This window comes from Corvus kubaryi, unplaced genomic scaffold, assembly GCF_017639235.1.
Source record: "Corvus kubaryi isolate FWS band 111438036 unplaced genomic scaffold, C.kubaryi_AGA036_p1.0 37354, whole genome shotgun sequence".
In the NCBI taxonomy this organism is placed as follows: Eukaryota; Metazoa; Chordata; class Aves; order Passeriformes; family Corvidae; genus Corvus; species Corvus kubaryi.
The window spans coordinates 687,060-709,936 of record NW_024581116.1 but is presented as its reverse complement, the minus strand read 5'-3'; the positions used below and the strand labels follow the sequence as shown (position 1 = coordinate 709,936).

The following is a 22,877-nucleotide window of genomic DNA, read 5'->3' as shown; positions in this document are numbered from 1 at the left end:
TACACTGTGGGAAGCCAAATCTCTGCTTCTCCCTGCGCAAGAATCTCATCTTGTTTGCTTCTATTTCCACATTTTGGATTATTTGGATTATTTGGATATGGATTCCATTTTCTCCTTTGGATTAAGCACTTCTGCACATTCAGAAGAAGAAGGTCCCCTCTCCACCCAAAAAACTGACCTACTTAATGCAAACTGGATCCTCCTTTCTTTGTGCTTTCCAGCCTAAATTCAGCTCAGACTAAAGACCAGATCCCAGCCTATACTTTTCCATTTAATTTTAGCTTCACCTAAGGACTTCTGACCAGCTCACAAAGGCAGCTGGGACACGAGGGAAGAGCTCATTACACATTGCTCCTGTCTTTGAACACCTTTGAACACCTGCAGAAGGGCTGAGCTGGCCCCGAACACAGAGCAACAAGGCAGGAGAGAAAATGAAACCATTTGTTAAAACAAAATAAATGAAGCGGTGAAAAATAATGGTCCCATCTGCACCTACCACTGGTTCAGGGTCAGTTCTGCTGGAGCCAAAAATTCAAAGGAGAAGGATGGAATAGAAACCTGACCACCTCCCTCACCATACCCATTCAGAAAACAATAATAGCAATAATTTCAATATTTAGCACTCTTGCAATGCTTTTTACCTTCAAACATTGCAGAAACAGGGCAGGATCAGTGAGAGCAGAACTTCTTTTTCCAAGGCTTGTTTGCTCCTTGGTAGCCACATTTTTATCTTATCATCATATTAACAGGCTGAGAGAAATTTCTTCCTGATGTAAAGCCATTAACATCAGCAGAATTATGTCTAGGATCAGTTTGACCCAATTTATGACTTTTTTAGCAGATGATAAGAGTGCTATAATGGTGTTCCATTTGACTTGGAACAAAGAATTTTCACAGCATTCAGCACAGGGAATGGCATGATTAAACCCTGGGTCCTTTTCAAAAAAATCTAAACCATTATAACAACAACAACAACAACAACAACAACAAAAAAAAAAAAAAAAGAAGTGGGGGGGGAAAAAAAGGAAAAAAAGTAAGCAAACAATGTGTAATTATGCCAGTCGATGATAATTCAAACTTTCAGTTTAGCCCGTGGTACCTGTCACCTCTCAGGATGAATAAAGCAAATTTTGGCCAGAATAAATCAGGATCTCCTTAATCCCAAGTCATGGATCACCTTTTTGCTTTCTACAACTCCCTGACAGGAGGGCGCAGGGAGGTGGTGTCAGACTCTTCTCCCAGAAGAATCACTGCATGAGACAAAACGGCCTCAAGCTGCCTCAGGGGAGCTTTAGGTTGGATATTAGGAACAATTTCTTCATGGAAAGGGTTGTCACACACTGGCTCAGGCTGCCCACAGCAGGGGTGGAGTGAGCACCCCTGGAAGTGTCCAAACAACGTGTGGATGTGGCACCTGGGGACATGGTTTGGTGGTGACCATGGTGGTGCTGGTTGATGGTTGGACTCGATGATCTCAAGAGTTTTTTGTGAATTTCCCAGCTTTCCCAACTTTACTGATTCCATGAATGGAGGCCATGAAGTACCAGCAACAGGGATGCAGCTTGACTTTTCCTGGCTGACAAGATCCCTGAGGAGAAGGACCATCCTCATCCATGTCATGCTCCAGTTAAACCCCAGTAACAACCTGGGAACCCAAGGACAGCAGAACTAAAGCTGCTTTCCACTCCCTTCCTCTCTACTCCAGCCTAGGCAGTGACATCTCTGTACACATTGAGATCATGGCTTTTCATATTAATTAAAATTCTCCTAAGCTTTGATTTCTCCAACTGTCTGCACAATCTGCTGTCTTTTCTCTTAGTCTAACACAACAATTTGGGAGTAAAGGAACTTCTTTTATTCTCTGTTTTCCTCACCAAAGTCCCAGTCCACGCCAAGTCCAGCATTCAGAACATCAAACCCACTTTTTTAGCATTTTTGTTCTGCTGCTGCACTCTTTTAGCAGAAAGCAAAGCTTTCCTAGACTTTATGGAAATGTGACATTAGGAGAGAATCACTCGAAGGCATTTCAGCTACAATTAACATTCTTCACTCCTCAGAAAGAAAATATAAACAGTTTCTAATTCAATTGCTTGACTGAGGAAACACTGGATTAAACCAAGAGGGGAAGGAGCAGACAAAAAACTCCAGCTGGACAAATGCTGGGATTGGGGTTTGTTTTCCCAGGAACATTTGATGTGTGTGGATGCACTATGGGCACGTGTGGAACACAGACACTGCCACTGCCACGATGCTTTTCTGGGTTCAGTAACAGGAACAGAAATGTCTCCAGGCAGAGAAACCTCATGATTCCTTCTTGATTCTTCCCAGCCAGAGCATTCCCAGGATCCACAGGTTTAAAAGGGATGGCTGGGAATGTCAATACAGACAACGTGCCTCAGAAGGATTGAAAACAAGAGCAGTGCAGAGCAAGGAGGGCACTGAGCTACTCAGTGCAAAATATTTCCTGCTGAGTACAAGTCTAGGAGCAGTCCTGGCTATGTAGAATCATGGGATTAGAATGGTTTGGGTCGGAAGGGACCATTAAAGTCCCACCCTCCTACCATGGGTAGGGACATTTTTCACCATCCCAGGTTGCTCCAAACCCCATCCAACCCGGCCTTAGACACTGCCAGGGATGAGGCAGCCACAGCCTCTCTGGGAATTCCATCTCAGCCTCTCACCACTCTCACAGGGAAGAATTTCTTCCCAATATCCCCTTTAATTCCCCCTCGTCCTGTCCCTCCAGGCTCGTGTAAAAATTCCCTCTCTATCTTTCTTGTAGGCTCCCTTCAGGTAATTCTATGCATTCCTTCTGGTTTTTAACAAAGAAGCTGCTTTAGAAGCCAACCAGGACAATCCTTTTGCTGATTTTTGAGAGCTCCAAGTGGGCTCTATCCAAGACAGGTGGCTTCTCCTCGTTTGGAATTACAGGTCTAAGGTCAGACACCCCGGACTGGTCACTTTGTCCACATCTCCAGGCTGAAGTGACCTCATCCATGTGGAAATCAGGTTTGCTCTGAGTACTGCAGGAACCAGATCACCTTAAGGTCCTCCCTTAATTCCAGGAACACAGTTTGGTAGACTCAGTAATTGGCTTTGTAGCTTATTTTTTTCTTTACAAGTGTCTCCAGAGCAAAACCAAAAAGTACAGAAAGTGCAAAAACTAAAAAAGGTAAGAAAATCCTGCTGGCCACCACCACAACAGTGAGCTTTTTGATAATGTCATTTTCACAAACACACCAAACTCTTTTAGTGCCTGTGGCCACAGTTCACGTCACCATTTTAATCCTGAGGAGATGAATAACAGCAACTGTTTGAACTATTGGGTAAGAAAAAACACCTCCTGACAGTAGCATTGTGTACAAGTGATATTTTCAGTCCTCCTATGGCAGATCTGTCATCTTTTTTCCCCACTACCTCGTTTTTTTACCATTTCCCAGCTCAGCTGTTGCTCTGAGCCCTACTGATGGTACAAAGGTACAGCACATCACTATGGAATACTCATGAATAAGGGAAGAATATCAGTAAAGCAAATTTTTCCTTACTCCCCAGAATAAATACTTAATTCCCAGACATGTTGATTTATAGCTGCCATGAATTAACCTTTAACAAAATATCCTTTAACAAGTTCTCTTTGAAACTTCCTGCACAGGTTCAGCACCAGAGTTAATGATCCCCCAATTTCCCCTCCTATTTGTGAATGCCAGGAATAAAATCGTATTAAAGAGGTGGATAAACAAATTAATACGGAAAAGGTCATCAGTGATGATTAAAGACTAAATCATTACTACCTGGAAGCTGAGAGGTAAATGAAGACAGAACTTGGTTTGGGTGGGAAGGGACCTTAAAGCTGATCCAGTTCCAAGCCCTGCCATGGGCTGGATGCCACTCCCTAGACCAGGTTGTTCCAAGCCCCATCCAGCCCAAGCCACGCCGAATTTTGCTGGAGTGGATTCTTAGATCAGCGGCATCCTTGGAGTAGAGCAGCACAGCAGATACATTCCAAAGAGTCCAACATCCTGCCTTTCTTTTATTCCTTCTCTGAGATTGTATATCCCAGAAATTGCCAGGAAGGCAGCTTCAATCAAAAGGGGATTTGGTTCCTGAGTGAAGGGCAAAATAAACCTTTGAGTGACCCAGTTATCCCAGCAATGGCCAAGGTATCCCATTAAACATCCTGAGATCAGGGAAAGAGTGATCCACCCTCCTTCCTGCCCCCATTGTAGCAGCAGCCAGCTCCCAGACAGGAAGACACAATTTTTGGAAAGGATTTTGATGTAAATGAGCAAAAACCAGCAGGAGCCTCAGGTATCTTTTGTCAGAAGGATTCTTGGCTTGTGGGTTATCCCTGGGGCTCTGCAGGCAAAGATCTTTGCCATGTGTTAAACAGAATTAACTGAGTCCTACAAACCAGTTAAGAGGGCGTTTGCACTCTATTATTGTGGGGAAGGAGCCCATGGATGGAAACGGTGGAATTTCTATTGCTCTGGGTATTCAAATTAAAATTGGATGAGTCTTTTCCATTGCTTACACCCAGGGCTTCCAGCTTGAGAGATACAAAGGGATGGAGTCAACCCTGCAACAGGTTTTGATGTTTCACCCAGAAGTTTGCAGGTGCCATCCTACACCTTCTCTAATTCCAGCTTCACAATCTGCCCTTTTTTTAGTGCACCAAAGCTTCTGAAAGGATTTTGTCTCGCTGAAAGGAATTCTCCTACAATGGATGTGCTCAAGTCTTAGCCCACAACAAATCCATGAGGAAATCCAAGAACTCCCCTGAGCTCTGGCTTTTCCCAAATCCTTCTCAAGACATCCTTTAGACTGTTGCTGCTGCAGTGCGCTACAGCCATGAGGATCCAAAGATTTTGCCTTTCCTTTCACTGGATCAAGTTCTTGTCTTCCTCATGGACCAAATTCTCCTCACCTGGAGGAAGCTCAGGGGAGAATGTGAGTGTCTGCAAAGGTAAGACAGAGCACAACTTCACTGTCACAATTTACTTATTAAAAACTGGACTACAACAGTCTTGGGCACAGCTGAGCAAACAGAAGTGAGTTAAACTCTTGTGGTTTGATAATTTCAATATTCATCCAACACCTAGAAACTGTGCAGGTCACTTGCAGAATTATTCAAAATCTTAATCACCTTGGTGAGGCAGGACTCAATTTCCAAACTTTTCCATGCCAGCACAGGAAGATGTTCCACAAAACAAGCGAGTCAGAGGAGGTGATGTTTGCACAGAGTAATTGCTGTGCTCTCCCAGTTTCAGGAAAAATACATGATCAGACATATCCACACTGACACCAGAGCATTTCAGTCCTGTGCCTGAAAGGAAGGAAGATTTCACCTGGGAGAATGAGCAGCAGGAGCAGCAAAAGAACAGGAGCACAACCACGATAAACAAGAAATGCAAGGAAAATACAAACATGTTCTATCAACTGCTTTAATTCCAGAGTCGTGGTCTCCCAAGAGCTGTAGCTTCACCTTGGTTTCATAGACAGTGGTTTGGGTTGGAAGAGACCTTAAAATTATCCCTTTCCACCTCCTCTGCCATGAAGACTATCCCAGGTTACTTCAAGTCCTGTCCAGCCTGGCCTTGGACACTTCCAGGGATCCAGGGGCAGCCACAGCTTCTCTGGGCACCCTGGGCCAGGGCCTCACCACCCTCACAGGGAAGGATTTCTTCCCAATATCTACCACCTGTAGTAATCACAAATTCTGGGAGCACAGTTTGAGCACAGATGGAGTAACTGCCTTTGTAGCTTATTTTTTTCTTTACGAGGTCTCCACAGCCAAACCAAAAAGAACAAAAGTAGGAATCCTCCACTGGCCACAACAACAGCACTGAGCTTTTTTATAACACCATATTCACAAATACAACATGTTCTGATGCTTAAAAAGAAGCAGCTTCGTGCTGTATCTTCTGTCTTCAGGCTCAGTGACATGGGGAACATCACAGCCCAATCCTGCACCGAGTGTCCTGTGAAAATTGAGCTCCTTTGGGAGCTTCCTGTAGGCTCCAGGTCAGAAGATTTTGTCTTTGACTTGCTCTGTAATGGCTCTTTCAACCTCTGAGGCTCCCACATTTTCATCTTATAGATAGATCTTTAATAAAAGCAGGAGACAGGAAAGATGGAAACAACACATCTCAGTGGAATACAATTCAAATAAAGTTGTTAATAATGAATAATATATTTGGTATTTATACTGCTGCTACAAGCCAAGCCTGTGATTGTGGGCAGTGCTGAGATAAATAGATGAAAGGAGCAGAGGACAGCAGTGAGGCTATTAGGATTTTAAATTTGCCATGAGGCACAATCAGGTATCTAAATAATAAATATCACTTTGGTTTCTTCTAGCCTGAACCAGACAAGACATTAACCCTGAAAAGTCAAATTCTGAGATGGAAAAGTGAACTCAAACTTGATTACAGATGGAGCAGAGCTCCATCAGCAGAGCTGCTGCCATCCCTTGTGAACAAGGAGCTTTTTGCTTTTCATGCAATGGCAAATTTATTTACCATTTATTTACCATAAGAAATAAACATTTATTCTGCCTTTCATTTTTAAATGATGAATCTACAGACTCCATTTCTGAATCCTGGATTTTAAGGTGTAATAAGGTTTTCTTGGTGAACTTCTCTGTTGAAAAAGAATATGACAGTCATGTCAGCGTTGAAAATTTGGAGGTAGAGCTGCAGAGGAGCAGGTAAGTGAAATTCAGTGCATCTGTTTGGTTCTCGTTGTCAAGGTTTTATCGTTGCAGCAGCATCTGCCATCACCTTTCCAAATGATTTTTTGAAGTGAAATTGCTACATTCATTTTATTTCATGACTTAGCAATTGCATGGAGGACAAATTACAGTTTCTAGGGTCATATCAAGGTTTTGTCTGCACATCCAGGAGGATCCTAGGACAATGATCTCATGATTGCAGACACATCTTATCCCAACTGTTCCAGTTAACAAAAATTACAGATTTTCTACAAAATCCTTGTCTTCAATTGCTACAAAAAACACACAAAACACTAATTCCCACAGTTCATGACATTAACTTTGATTGATGCAGAATTTTGCACTTTGGCTGACCTTTCCTTCCTTCCTCACAGGTGAACTGGGGGAAAAAAAAGGGGAGAGGTGGAGCAATTGGCCAATCCTATCAAGGCACAGATCAAGGGCATGGTGAACACTGAGATTCTTCACAGTCATTAAAATTCCTATATCCTGTTCTTATAAGGAGAAAAAAAAAGACCAGACAAAGGCACAACAGGAATCTATTCTCTTGACAGCGATTTAATAACGAAAGAAAACGTTCTGAGCCACTCTCATTACTGCTTGGACACTTTAATCTTGTGGACTTAGTTCCTGTTCATGGAAACCTTCAGATCCCTTTACAAGCTACAGAAAGGGAAGGGAATATTTGTAGTTTAATTATACATTTAAACACTTTGGAGAACCAGAGCCACTTTGGGAGAGTGTTGTGGTGTCCAGCTGAAGGGTTGTACAAGGAATACAAGGCCACATCTGAACATCAGAAGAGTCACCAAATTCAGCCCAGGGCTGGAGCCCCTCTGCTCTGGAGCCAGGCTGGGAGAGCTGGGGGTGTTCACCTGGAGAAGAGAAGGCTCCAAGAGACCTCAGAGCCCCTTCCAGTGCCTAAAGGGCCTCCAGGAGAGCTGGAGAGGAACTTGGGACAAGGCATGGAGGGACAGGACACAGGGAATGGCTTCCCACTGCCAGAGGGCAGGGATAGATGGGATACTGGGAAGGAATTGTTGGCTGTGAGGGTGGTGAGGCCCTGGCACAGGGTGCCCAGAGAAGCTGTGGCTGCCCCTGGATCCCTGGAAGTGTCCAAGGCCAGGCTGGATGGGGCTTGGAGCAACCTGGGAGGGGGGGGGTGGGACTGGATGATCTTTAAGGTCCCTTCCCGCCCAAAATCATTCCAAGATTCCAGGATTCCATGAACATGCTGATAGTTTGTCACAGGACATTCTTCTGTATTTTTAGGGAAGGCCAAGTCTGAGAAGCCAAGAACTTTCCTACATTACATTTTTTTCTCTATTGCCATTAACAGCTCCTGAAAAATGCCAGGCAGATTTTCCATTGTTGCCTTTAACGATCAAGAGTTTATGCACAAATACGTAAAATGAGCTCCACATCACCCAGCCAAACCCTCCCCACACCTTTCCACCCTTAAATAACAACATCCCAACCACCACCCTGCTCTGGGCTTATGGAATTAACTTGGGAAATCACCAGCTGACCACAGGAACAGGAGGTAACAGAGCAAGAAATTAATTTTCCCTTTCTCCACTCTCTTCCATCAGCTATTTAGAAGCCTTCTGGATGACCTTTGGAATCCAAGACAATTTAAGGAGAACTGGAAATCCTATATGGAAGAATCCGTCAAAAGACTAATTCTGATGCAAGAAGCACTACTGTTCCTCAATAAAACACGGATTTGCTGCTAAGGAGATGTGAAACAACTTCACAGCCAAATATTTTACATAACTCAGAGCAGAAACAAAGTCTATGTGGCACATTTTAATATTGAATTGTTAATTATTAAGAATTGTGATTTGTGCACAAGAGAAAATGCTTCAGAAAGATGAGAATTGACAAGATTATAAATTGGTTTAACTCACCAAATCTAAGCCTGCTAACTAATATCATATAATAACCAGACATGTTTTGTTTTCCCTTACATTCCAGTCACTGACAATAAACAAAGAAAACAACTCCAAGCAAACCCAAATGACCTGCTCAGATGTGAACAGCCTGTACCACAAGCCTATAAACCACCCTGTTTTTAAGAAAATCATCGTTAGCTGCGTATTTTATATGGTAATTGTACATCCCCAGTTTATGAATAACAACAGCAGAGTTCTTCCCTTCTGATTTCAGTGCCACTTGAGCTATGCAGATTTCTAAAAGCTTATGAATATACAGAGCAACAGAATTGTTCTGAACATCTGTAAGCAAAATATGAAAAGATGTTTGGTACTGAATGAACATCCTGGGTTGTCTAATGCTGGCCAAAAATGGTGTATTTATGTATTAGGGGAACGCACTGAAAATAGCTCCAAATCCTGCACACCCTCCAGAAGGCCTTTTCAGATTGTCCTCTGTATGGCTGTCACCAGAAAATGGAAAAAGAATTTTCCATTCCATTCTATTCAATTTTAATTTCCCGTCCCTTCCCTTCCCATTTTTATTTCTATTCACTTCCATTCTATTCCATTCTGTTCTGTTCCACCTTAAACCATCCCTTTTCCCACTTTTCACAATTTCCAGCAAGTTTCTGCCTTTTTGGATGCCTTGCAGCACCTCTGCACGGTGCCTCAAGTGTCCATTATTTGCTCATGTCACTTTTCACACCCCTTCCACGAAGCCCATGTGAGAGTTTGTCACTAAAAACAAGCCCCAATGTCAGCATTTGGCATAAAAAGTGTTAACAAGAAAATAAACCAGAGGAAAACTTCCAAGTGAGTCCAGGAAAGCCAGGATTTACTCCACCAGCACCATTAGTTGGCTGCCAGGGGTTCTGTGTTTCAGATCACAGAAAGAAACTGTGCTGGGTTTTTGTACTGTGGAATCAAAAATAAATGCAAGGGTTCAGCCTGGAAATGACAGGATGCTGTGCGCTAAATTGTGGGAAAAATTAACAGATTATTAATGAGGACAGAATATTTGTTCATACATTGATTCATTAATTATTAGGACATAGCAATGGGATGGGCATCCATAGATTTCAGTGCAGTTTAGGATGTAAAGCCAACCCCAAATCTCCTCAGTCACTGCAGTCACTCATTCAACTCTTCGTTGTCGTTCATAATTCAGGATTCCATTCCCAATCCTTAAGAACCAAAGAGGAAAGACTCACCTGAGCACACCTCTTTGTAGGTAGGATTTGGGGTATGTCCCCCTGCATAACCCACTTGAGTGGAGTAGACTCCCTTCTGCCTCCAGAACTTCCTCTCGGCTCCCCAGAAACAGCCCATACCTGAAGGGGGCACAAAATACACATTGTGAGGTCAAAATCTGCCAATACTCAATCACTCATTTGCATATTAATTGCTGCAGGGCATAGTGGAAGGAACATCTATAGGCAGCACCTGCTGGTCAAGTGTTTTCCAAGTTTATTTATAGGGTAACTATAAAGAGAAATCCATTCTGATCAGAGCACGACTCAAACACAGCTTGATTTATGCTTCTGAATATCAATTTATCACAGAGGACAAACCTTGGAAGGGTTCAAAGACCCAAACAAGGGGAATTCTCATGCACACACCAAAAAAAAAGTTCCTTACAAGGCAACTGTGCTGTGTGTGCAGCACCATTTTTACCTGAGCTGATTAGGAAGCTGTCAAAACACAATAATTTGTATTAATGGCAAACAGTTACTTAATTTTCTGCTTTCAAGCAGAGGTGGCAGCAATAATGGATTATATTTTATGTTATATAAAGGGAAAAATGCTTCCGTTTAACAGTTTATGCGCAGAGACATTTGATGTTCAGACAAGATTTTTGTAGCCATTCGCACCCACTGCTAATTATCAAAGGACATCAGACTGTTTAAGGGTGTAAATTAAAACTCTCCTGGTTAACAGAATTAAGGAACAAACACCACCAACACTGACAGTTGTCTGATGGCTTAGTTAAATAAATGTTTAAGAGACCATTTATTAGATTATTTATTTAGAGTGTCATGGAGACTCCAGTATTTTCAAGCTGGAGCAATGAATTTTCCTTTTCAATAATAACATCCTGTTATTATTCCCTTTCTAAAACAGCTGAAATAAAGGCAGTAAAAATAAACTAAATATTAAATACACTGAGAAATCAGTGATCCATAAGGAGTAACACTGCATCTCCCGGTAACACTGCAGATATGACAGGTTAAAAAGTCACAGAAATGATCCTTCAAAGTACAACCAGAAGAAAGGAGCAGCCCCTCCTCCAACCTTGATGGTTCACAATGTTCTTTCTTTGAACCTTCAGAGATTAACTTCTAATTTAAGTTTCAGTGCACCAAAAAGTACAGAACTGGGATTTCTACATCTAATTCAGGTGCTCCAGCAAGCCGCAGGAATTAAGAGCCAAGGGCTACTCTTGGAGATCCTGGAAAGAGGCAGGAACCTCCTGAGGACAATTCCTGAGGACAATTCCCGCAGAAGATATAAACTGATGATGAAACTGCAGTTAAAGTCCCTTGATTACAGAGATAACAGAGCTGTTAGGCTTGGGCTCCTCAGCTAAATCAGGCTGGTGACTCCAAGCCCCAGTGTCCAACCTGGACACTTCCAGGGATCCAGGGGCAGCCACAGCTTCTCTGGGCACCCTGGGCCAGGGCCTCCCCACCCTCACAGCCAGGAATTCCTTCCCAATATCCCATCCATCCCTGCCCTCTGGCACTGGGAAGCCATTCCCTGTGTCCTGTCCCTCCATGCCTTGTCCCAAGTTCCTCTCCAGCTCTCCTGGAGCCCCTTTAGGCACTGGAAGGGGCTCTGAGGTCTCCCTGGATCCTTCTCTTCTCCAGGTGAACTCCCCCAGCTCTCCCAGCCTGGCTCCAGAGCAGAGGGGCCATTGGAACTCCCATGGAATTGGGCACACCAAGGCTGAATTAAACTGCCTCCAAAGGTGATTTAACTTGTTTTGGGGATTCTTTCTTAGATCCCCAGTCTGGACCTGCAAGAGACTCATGGAAAATAAACTTCTGCCCAACCCTAGTACTTCAGTGCTGTGCATCCCTAATATTCCACAGGAAGTTTGAGCTCCAGCTGTTTAAAATTCCAGCTGTGCCCACAGCTGAGGCTGAGGCTCTCACAAGAAGGACTCTGGAGCCAATTTATCAAACAACCACTGGCTGGACAAACACACTGAGGAGTGGCCAAAGAGCAACTTCATCCATGCCAAGGAATAGGACAGACCCACATTTTTTTCCCGCATCACATTCCTAGACCTGAGTGTGAATGAGCAGCCGAAGATTAAGGATACAACCCAAACTCAGGTTTGAGTTCAGATACAGGCCCAACTTCTAATACAAAGTAGAAATGCTCATTCTTAGTGTTTTACTTCAAGGATTTTAATGCTCAATAAATCCTTAATGGTGCTGTTGAAATCCCTGATCATCAGGGCAGTGGTCACTGACCTGATCAATAACTATTATTTGGGATTCTCTCATTGATAATCCTCTCTGACCTCTCTTTCCAGGACAGTGCTGGAGTCCCCATCCGTGGAGGGATTTAAAATCCCTGAGGATGTGGCACTTGGGGACATGAGTCAGTGGTGGCCTTGGCAGTGCGGAGGGATGGCTGGACTTGATCTTGGAGGGCTTTTCCAAAATAAACTATTCAGTGACTTTGTAGATTTGACCAGTGACCTGTGAACCCATCATGGATTCTTCCATTTTTCCCTCTTTCAGCTGATGCCTGAGCTCACTGTGCCGCCCTTTCCCAGAGAGAGAGGGATTTTATTCTCCTGGAGAACTGCTCTCATCATTTCTCAAGTGCGCTGCCACCTCACACAAACAATAAATCCTCTCATCCCCGAGAACAGATGAAATTGAAATCTTTGTCATAATAAAACAACCTGCTGGTAAAGAGACATCATTTACAACAATCCAGCACTAAATTGCTTTCCCCAGCATTAATCCATTCAGCTGATGTTTGGTATTCTGCTAAAGTGGTGCCACGTTCAACAGAGAAATTGTCATAAGGAGAGAAATATTAACAATAAAATCCCACATAATATTCCAGAATTAGACACGTGAGCGCATGGAGTGCCTGTTTTCCAGAGCACTGGCTGCCTCAAGCCATGGTTAACGTGGACAATTACTACCAAAACAGGGAAATAATTTCAGTTCAAGATTTCACATGGTCTTGAAGTACAAAAAAAAAAGTTTACTTCCCTTAATTATTACTACTTCAGTAAGGAAACGGAAGAAATAAATAATTTAAATAATAAATTTAAATAAATAAAACCTCAGAGGGGGAAACAAAATAGTGAAAAAAAAGGAGGAAAAGAACCATAAAAGCAAAATAAGCCACCCATATTATAATTTAAAACTGGAAAACATGAATGTGATTTTAAACTATTCATGAAGTGATTTGCATAATCCCCAGTACTGGGGAAGTGAGTGCAGCTTTGGAGTTACAGAGGGAGCTTCTGGAGGCATTCCTAAGAGGAAGAAAAAAAGGAAATACAGGGAAGGAAACACATTCACATTCCCAGAAAAAAAGTCTTATTTGAGCATAATGGGTATTGCAGAGTGTTTAAGCACTGAAGATATTTGTCACTTTTTAATTGCTAATTTGCAAAACAAAAACTATTCTTTTAGTGATGGGTTTTGACTGGCTCTTATTTGGAATTTCAAAAGGTATTTTCAGATTTTTTTTTTTCTGGCTTTGAAATTCGAACCCAAACAGATTCAAACAGGAATCTTGAAATGTTCAAGCATCCCTATGAAAAATATTAATCAAACACTTGGGGAATAAATTATAGAATCTATATTCCTTTCCAGCATCCACATCCATTTTCTCCAGCTATTCTCTTTATGGATCCATACTCCTATAGATCCTCTGAACAAGGCTTTTTGTCACCAAGGGCCCTGTGTTTCCATAGGCAACCCAGTAATTTACATATTCCTAATAAATAGCATAAGCTGAAATATTCTTCTAAAATAATGAAAGCAAAGTGCTACTTTGATAAGAGAGGTAAGCACCATGTTTTTAGAGACAAAAATTTTTGAAATATTCTAAGACAAATAGAGCAGAATTGAACCCCAGATGTTTGCAAGGATGAGCAGCTTTATGGATTAACCACATTGACCAGGTCTCCATTGGCTGCACAGGAGCTCCAGCATCCAGGGATTCATTTATTTGCCTAAATGGAGACATTCGGGATCATTTGAGATACCTGAGAATATCCAGGACATCTGTGTGCACAAGGCTGACATAAATGACACAGAATTGGGGAGAGACACGTGAAAGGGCAGGGAAAATGCTCCTGGACATGGAAATAGAACTCATGGAATCATGGAATGGTTTGGGGGTGAAGGGACCTTAAAGCCCATCCAGTCCCACCCCCTGACACAGGCAGGGACACCTTCCACAAGCCCAGGTTGCTCCAAGCCCTGTCCAACCTGGCCTTGGACACTTCCAGGGATCCAGGGGCAGCCAAAGCTTCTCTGGGCACCCTGGGCCAGGGCCTCTCCACCCTCACAGCCAACAATTCCTTCCCCATATCCCATCTATCCCTGCCCTCTGGCACTGGGAAGCCATTCCCTGTGTCCTGTCCCTCCATCCCTTGGCCCAAGTCCCTCTCCAGCTCTCCTGGAGCTCCTTTAGGCACTGGGAGGGGCTCTGAGGTCTCCTTGGATCCTTCTCTTCTCCAGGTGAACTCCCCCAGCTCTCCCAGCCTGGCTCCAGAGCAGAGGGGCTCCAGCCCTCAGAGTAGCTCCATGGCTTCCTCTGGACTCACTCCAGCATCTCCACATCCCTCTGCTGTTGGGGAACCCAGAGCTCCAGGTGGGTCTCATCAGAGCATCCCATTTGCATATTTTAAGGTAGGAGAAACCAGTCCCTACCCCAGACACAGAGAGTACAAAACCCTGAGAGTCTCTGAATTTGAAGTTGAATCCAGTCTCCCAAAATACAGTGATTTGTATCTGAAAGCTGCCTCTTTCTCCTCCACATCCATAAAAAATGACCAACCTGACAAGCTCAGTAGGACTCAGTGTTGCAGACAGGAATCCCAGGAAATATTGCTGATTCCAAAGTTATCTATCCTCATATTAACGTTCACAGCTTGTAACATTGTTAATTCCTTTTTTTTGTGTACTGTGTACAGAAGCTATCACAGAGCACCAAAGAACAGATTGGAAAACTTATTTGAAAATTATTCAACATTCCAGACGTTTTCCCCAATCCCACAAGCAGCTCCACAATCTCCAAAGGAAACCTTTCCTCACCTTTTTCTGATCCCTTCTCCAGTGCCTGCTCCTATCATATCTTTGAATGATCCTCAGTCTCCACAAAGATTCCCTGATGTAAATTCCTATTTATGATTCCATTATGCAAATGAGCACAAGCACTAAATTTGCATCAGAAGGGTATTCCTGATCCAAACTCCAGCCTCACAAGCTGCACCCATTCTGTGCTAATTAACATCCATTAACTCCAGAGCTCCATGGAAGCTTTGGGGATTCTCAGTCTCCCATTTATTCCATTTATTTAAAGAAACTCACAGCGGGTGCATTGTGTTCTGCACTGGCCAATTTTCATTTATTATAATGTACACATATACAAGATTTTCATTTGTGGAATAATTTTAATGTCTTTTGTCCTTTATTTTTGTGGAATATCCTTCTCTAATGGCATCAGGTGCAGACACACCTGACTCCCCACCAAACTTTCCCTCCTGCCAGCTTTATTTCCAAGCCTTCCCTCTCCCTGCCTTCCCAGCAGTCCAACAGGACATCCAGAAGACTCCCTTTTTTGTCAGATTTTGAAGAATGAATGCATTATTTCCTTGGCATGCCAAGCCTCTCCTGGCCCGCCGCCTGCCATCCCTACACCCACACTCCAAGGCACTTTTCCATGCAGCAGATTAAGGAGCTGTTCCCATGCCAGCAATGCTTCGCTGCCGAAGATGAACTGCAAAGGACACAGATCCTGCTCCTCCTTCTGTTAGCAGGATTTCGGGATATATTCCACCAGCTGGGGGGTTGGGGGGGCGGGGGAAATGTCAGCTTTAAATATAATAAAATGTGCTGGGAGAACAAAGAGCAGAGTCCTGGAAACCTCTTCCCAATGCCCCGAGGAGAGGAAGGAATGGGACAGGATCTTTCCAGACAGAGGAGCCTCTCGTGCCAGGCTCTGCTCTGAATCCCTGGGAGCAGTGGCTGTGCCAGCTGCTCTGATGCCACAGGATCCAGCCACAGGCTGCTCCTATACATTGAGGCAGCAAAGGACAGCCAAGAGCACATCCCACCGGCTACCTCAGAGCTTCCTGCCCGAGCCAGCATCTCCGGGAGTTGGAGGCACAGCTGCCAGGATCCTGCTTCCCTTGGCCAGCACAGGACTTGGCCCAGATTTTGAATACGATTGATTTTGTTCCCTCTCTAAAATCTGGAGAAGGAAATGCTCAGCTGCTTTGAACTGAAATGAGTTGTTTTTTTTTTTTTTTGTTCCCTCCCCACCCCCCAGTTGGAAGGAATAAACTGAGCCTCGGCAAGTTCCATCCCTATAGAATAATGCTCATTCCATACATTTCAGCCAAATGCCAAGTGTGATTGGCATTTTCCTCCTTAAAAAACTGTGGAGAGCAGTTGGTACAGCTGATTGATTGAAGTCGGTCCAAGTACTGATATTTCTGAGCACGGAGCCAAAGGGATATTGATGCTCTGTGCTCTGAGATCGTGGAGACCATTAATTCTTAGAACTTCCCAGAATGAAGAGGGGACCTTGGCTTCACTGTGGAAGGTCAGGATGAGACCTTGGTGGGCACCATTGTGTTCCCTCCCCAAAAAAGATGGGCAAGTAAGTGGCAAGCAAGCTGTGATGGTAACCTGCAGATCTCTGTGGAGGACTTGTTGGGGAGAGTCCAGAGGAAGCCACAAAGATGGTCCAAGGGCTGGAGCCCCTCTGCTCTGGAGCCAGGCTGGGAGAGCTGGGGGTGTTCACCTGGAGAAAAGAAGGATCCAGAGAGATCTCAGAGCCCCTTCCAGTGCCTAAAGGGGCTCCAGGAGAGCTGGAGAGGGACTTGGGACAAGGCATGGAGGGACAGGACACAGGGAATGGCTTCCCAGTGCCAGAGGGCAGGGATAGATGGGATATTGGGAAGGAATCTTGGCTGTGAGGGTGGGGAGGTCCTGGCCCAGGTTGCCCAGAGAAGCTGTGGCTGCCCCTGGATCCCTGGAAGTGTCCAAGGCCAGGCTGGACGGGGCTTGGAGCCACCTGGGCTAGTGGAAGGTGTCCCTGCCCATGGTACAGGGTGGGACTGGATGAGTTCTAAGGTCCCTTCCCACCCAAACCATTCTGTGAGCCCATGATCTCCCTGTTTGGATAACCTGATAAAAATGTCCTGGGAAGCCAGGAGAACATCCAGCATATAGAGTCTACACACAGTGGATATTCACCTCACTGCAATAATTTTTCTTGTCTTTATGTAACTCTATAGCACCAGATTCCCAAAAGATTAACTTTTGTTCTCTACAGGCAAATACTCCAGTCAGTCCCCTCGGCTCCAGCGTGATTGTGAACACAAATCCAGGAGCAAACTGGATCTCAAATCCCTTGGGAAGTGAGCAGATACAGCATTGTTGAACACTTTGATACTGTCTGTGCACTTACACAACTCTTAATAAGGGCTTGAAAATCTAAAATGATCAAAGCCATGTCCTCAAGATAAAAATGCAGCATGAAACTACCCCAGAGCCTTTGTTCTGATTTTTTTCAAGTTCTTGTTGAGGATCTGGAAAGAATTCCAGAGTTAGATTGAAATGCACTCTCATCTTCTGCACAGCACTGCGACATGTAGGGTGCTTTGGCCCCATCTGGATCCATACAGGATTAATGTTATCAATCAGGATTTAATATAAAATTGTACCATTGATACCCTCAGGGGTTTAACATCCAGCAGCTCCAGAACATCTGAGCAATCACAGAATATTTGAGATCACTGGGAAACAATCAGCTAAGAAATGGCTGGGAGGAATAGGGGAAAAAAGCGGTGAAACAGAGAACAAGTTGAGCTGAAAGAAATAAAACTGCTGATGACAGATGGCATTAAGAGGATGATCTTCCTCGATGAGCGTTGGCTCTAATGCTCCAACAGGGTTGATAAATATGTTGAACAGCTTGCCTGGGGCAAGTCAAACAAAGCCCTGGGCAAGAAATTTAAAATGCAGTTTGCCTAACAGAGCAACTAAAGAGGAATTTCTTGGCTCACCGTTTTGCCAAGACGTGTTCTGTTCACACTGCATGAATTCCCAGGGAAACTGTTGGGTTTGCTTCTTTTTTTTTCCATAGGAGAAGCAGAAGCCTCATGTTCATTCAAATTAACAAATGCCCAGGAAATTGGTTCCTGCCTGTGGCTGCTGACGTTGGACGCGGGCGTGGGCACGTGTTTGTGTACGGATGGATGTTTGGATAAAAGCTGCACAACAGATTATTGCAAAAGGAAAAGCAGATTATCATCAGAGGGAAGGAATATTTTACTGTCAAGAGAAAAACTGCCATGTTTTCAGCACAGGAAATGTGTCAGAAGGATGACTTTGGAAAAAAACCCTCGAAGACAACAGCACTCAAACTGGGAAAAGCAATGGGGAGATACAGAAAACGACTGCAAAATGTGTTTATCAAACCCATCCTAAAGCATGTTACAAGTTATAAATAATACAAACTCAACAGGATTCAAACAAAGCTGAAGCCAATATCCAGAATGTTAATAAGGCACAAAGCACAGTCGCTCTGAACTTCCCAGGCAGAACACAACAGGTTTCGCATATTCCTGTTTCAATGCAATTTTGAGCTTAACCAGCAGAGAGCAGGGACAGACCCAAGTCAGTGAATCCCAACACTTCCCACACAGGGTGGCCTTATTCACTGCCTCCATATCCTTTCCCACCCAAAAAGCAGGAATATTTAAACCATTTTTGTCCTGAAGATCAACAGAGCTGCTGTCTGGTGACTCCATAATAAAATTCCATCATTAAAATTCTCTGTTGGAAAACTTGCCTCTAATTCCCAGAAACTGGAAGATACAGCCCAGCCAAAAAACCACTTCTGGTGACCTGAAAGGTTCTCATCACACATATGGAAAAACAGCAGAGGCCAAACTTCGTGACCTTGGAGAGCTCACCCTGTGCCCTTGACACGTCCCCACACCTGGCAGAGCCAGGAGGACAACGGTGCACCTCAACTTCCACCCATGAGCTCTCCCTGAACCCTCCAGATGTTCACTTTGGATCTGAATAATCAGGATCTCAATAATCCACTTCTCAGGAAGAGAAGCAGAACTTGTGAGAGTGAAGAAAGCCAAGAACCTCTGCAGCTCTTCCTTCTCTTTTTCCATAGTCTTGGGATACAGACTTTGTTTCTAAACAAGCCTCACTTAAATTATAATATATGAAATATTACTTTAAATACTCCACAACTGAGGTATGAGTGGTCCCAAAGCAAAACAAAGAATCCATTCTGGAAAAATACCAAAGGATCCTGACTAAAAGGTCTTTGTTAAAAATCTCTTTTTCATGCCTTGCCTGGGACTTTCAAAGGTTGGACTTGATGATCTGAGAGGTCTTTTCCACCCTTAATGGTTCTCTGATTTTGTGTATATTGAGTAAGAGAAACACCACTTGATAAAACTCTGTATTTTCTAATTTTTTCCTTTCCATGTTTTGCTTTGTTTGTATTCTTCAGTAAAACTTGGGATGAGTCAAGGGAATGGCCACAGCCCCAAGGCTGCCAGAGCTCCAGGAGTGTTTGGACACTGCTCTCAGGGGTGCACAGGGTGGGGTTGTTGGGGTGTCTGTGCAGGGCCAGGAGTTGGATCGATGATCCTGGTGGGTCCCTTCCAGCTCAGGACATTCTGTGATTCTCTGAAGATCAGGCATGAGACAATAGGAATCAAAAATGTCTAACAATAAATAGAGAATTCATCCAAAAAACAGTTCAGTGTCTTACTCCTGAAGATTTCCATCCTGAAAAATGTATTTGGTCTCTGATTATGGAGACATCACAGAATCCCAGAATGGTTTGGGCTGGAAGGGACCTTAAAGCTGATTTCATTCCACCCCCATTCCACTAGACCAGGTTGAGGTCCAGTCTAGTCCATAGATTAGATCGAGTTTCATTCATGAAAATGAACTAAAACCTGTCTACTTGGCTTTGTGTAAATAATCAATCCCGTTATATTCAGACAGGTGGAGCGCTGGGAAAAACAAGATGAGCGGGAGGCTTTGGGAGTTCAAGACTGAACTCAGACTGTCAGATTTTCTCTCTGAAGCTGATTTCCATCATTAGTGGTGTTGCTATTTTCAAACCCACAGCACATTAAACCTTTGCCACAGACGTGAATTCCACTGTGCTGGGTTCTGGGTACAAATACAGAACAAAAGAGCAACATCCCCAAAACTTGCTTTTTTCTATTTACAGGGTCATTCATACTCCTACATTCCATAAACATCAAAGAGAACTGTCCCAAACTGTAAATTTCAGGAAGGGGAAACCAACAAACACCTGTTTCCTTTCATGTTTGGGGATTTGAGAATGCAGCTGATTGAATGCTCATGGCTGGGATCAACAGGCAGCATTTTCCATGAACAACTGACTGACATCCAAAGCAATATTGCACCACAAATGGATCTGACCTGCAGGGAAAAAGGACTATTCACAAAGCAGGAACAATCGGTCCTTAAGTGCAAAATGTTGGGATTAAAATTGCATTTTGTCTCATTTTGTCTAATCTCATCTAATCTTGTGCAATAAAATTTATTGTCTAATCCATTAAAGAGTCATCTTGGGGAGTCCTGTAGGCACCTGATGTTTCTTGGCCACAAATATAATGCCTGAATTGTCCCAAGGAAAAAGAAAAAAAAGTCAAATTTTATGGTCAAAAATCTGATTGCTTGAACTATTTGTTTACTCCTTCTAATTTCTCTTACCAAATAAATTATTTGACCAATGAACATGGGATGAATAAAAGCATCAAAAGTTCTTAGCACAGCCCTGAATTGTCAAAAAAAAGGAATCAAAACTTATCATAGAATGGTTTGGGTGGGAAGGGACCTTAAAGCTCATCCCATCCCACCCCCTGCCATGGCCAGGGACACCTCCCACTAGCCCTGGTTGCTCCAAGCCCTGTCCAGCCTGGCCTTGGACACTTCCAGGGATCCAGGGGCAGTCACAGCTGCTCAGGGCAACCTGTGCCAGGGCCTCCCCACCCTCACAGGGAAGGATTCCTTCCCAATATCCCAATTTAAACCTGTTCCCTGTCAGTTTGGAGTCATTCCCCCTTGTCCTGAACTCCAGGCCTTATTCCAAAGTCCCTCTCCAACTCTCCTGCAGGTTCCTTTCAGGTACTGGGAGGGGAAAGTAGGTCACCCCAAAGCGTCTCTTTTCCAGGCTGAACAATCCCAATTCCCTCAGCCTTTCCCACAGCACAGCTGCTCCATCCCTCTGATCATCCTGGTGCCTCCTCTGGACTTGTTCCAGCAGCTCCAGGTCCTTCCTGTGCTGGGCCCCAGGGCTGGAGGCAGCTCTGCACGTGGGGTCTCACCTGAGCAGGGCAGAGGGGCAGAATCCCCCTTTCCCCTGCTGCCCACTGAGGGTTTCTGGGCTGGGTCATGTCCAGCTCTCACCCTCCAGCACCCACAAGTCCTTCTGCCAGGGCTGCTCCATCCCTTCATCCCCATCCTGGATTGATCCTGGGGGCTGCCCCAACAGAGGTGCAGCACCTTAATCTGAGTGAGCACAGCAGAAAGCCCAAGGATTTGGCCACTAAACAACAAATCATGCCTAAACCCGGCCACCGTCCTCTCTTCTTTAAAGAAGAGAGCAGTTTCTTAATCCATTATGTTTCCAAAGTCTGTTAGGGATAAAAAGAACCTCTGCTACAATATGGTGAAGAGATGGAGATAGAGCTACACGGTCCTATCATCAAGCTGATTATTTGCTTCATTGCAAAGCATCACATCTTTAGTTCAGCCATTGATTTGAGGCTTTCAAAACATTTTGTGATCTTCCTTCACTCTGAGCATTCCAGTGCTTGGCAGAGATTCATTTTAGATCATCCCCGGTCATTTGCCATGCTTTAGTGCTCCACTACTCAAGTAGAACTTGATGTACACAGAAAATAAGAGATGTCATCAGGGCTGCGTAATCCGTTTCATACAAATCCATCTCTGCAATAACACCCAAGCCTTACCCTTGTCTTGTGAAAATCTCTCTAATCTCCCAAGCCACCTTGGGGAGCTTGAGATAGAAGCAAAACAAAATATATTCTACTCTTATAAAAGCAAAGAGACTCATTTTGTTACCAGCAAAATAGGAATCACTTCTAGGGCCTTGCTGCAGAAAATAATAACTTGCTTACAAGGTTTGTTTACTGCAAGGAATAAAAAATTTGCCTTTTCTTTCCTTTTTTTCTGATGACTATTGCTGAGTTAAATGAACTGCCATAGCCACATTCAGGAAAAGTAATCTCATATTCCTTATTATTATATTCGTAGCCTTAGACTTCAGACAACAATAGAAAGCTGTAGGCACCCTGACAATTATTTAAACCTACAATCTATAATTGCTCAGGAGCAAAAAAATAATTGCATTCAAATAGCAAGCAATTCAACAAGTAGCCCTTCCGTCCTCCTTTCCCCTCCTTACCCTTTCCCAAACCAATAAATGCCTTCCAAATGCACCTAGATCATTCAAATGGATCTATTTTGAACCATAGCTGTCCTTAATGGAAATATGGAAGTTCCAAGAGTTATTTTCTCATCTGTTGCGAGCCAATGAAATAATGGTGAGTTCTCACTTGAGAAAGAGAATAACTCTTCCTACCCATCTCCAAAAAAAAAAAAAAAGATAATTACTCAAAAAATACCAGAGTAGATTGTTAGAGAAAAACTAATTTATATCCAGAGGGGCAGACAGAGGCCAAATATTAATGTGGTTAGTCATTTACCCACCGTGCAGCACACTCATTCCCAAAAAGCATGGATTGGCAGCGTTGGAAATGAAGGAACTATAAAAAATGCTGCGGCAAAGTGGCACCAACAACTCTGCAAAGGAATTGCCATCACTCACAGCAAAGTCCATGACCTGCAGCTCTCCAGATCCAGGGTTTCCTTAGACATCCCAAAAAGCATCTGGTGCCCTCT

The 22,877-nt window shown here is 43.8% G+C and overlaps 1 protein-coding gene across 2 annotated transcripts in view; it reads right to left on the bottom strand.

The window, feature by feature from the left end:
* Positions 1-22,877, bottom strand: part of MSRA (methionine sulfoxide reductase A) — a 212,300-nt gene that overhangs the window by 116,652 nt on the left and 72,771 nt on the right. For both annotated transcript variants that reach the window (XM_042032776.1, XM_042032775.1), the window contains exon 3: positions 9,879-9,998. In XM_042032776.1, coding sequence (XP_041888710.1) covers positions 9,879-9,998 — 120 coding nt within the window. The remainder of the gene's footprint in view (positions 1-9,878; positions 9,999-22,877) is intronic.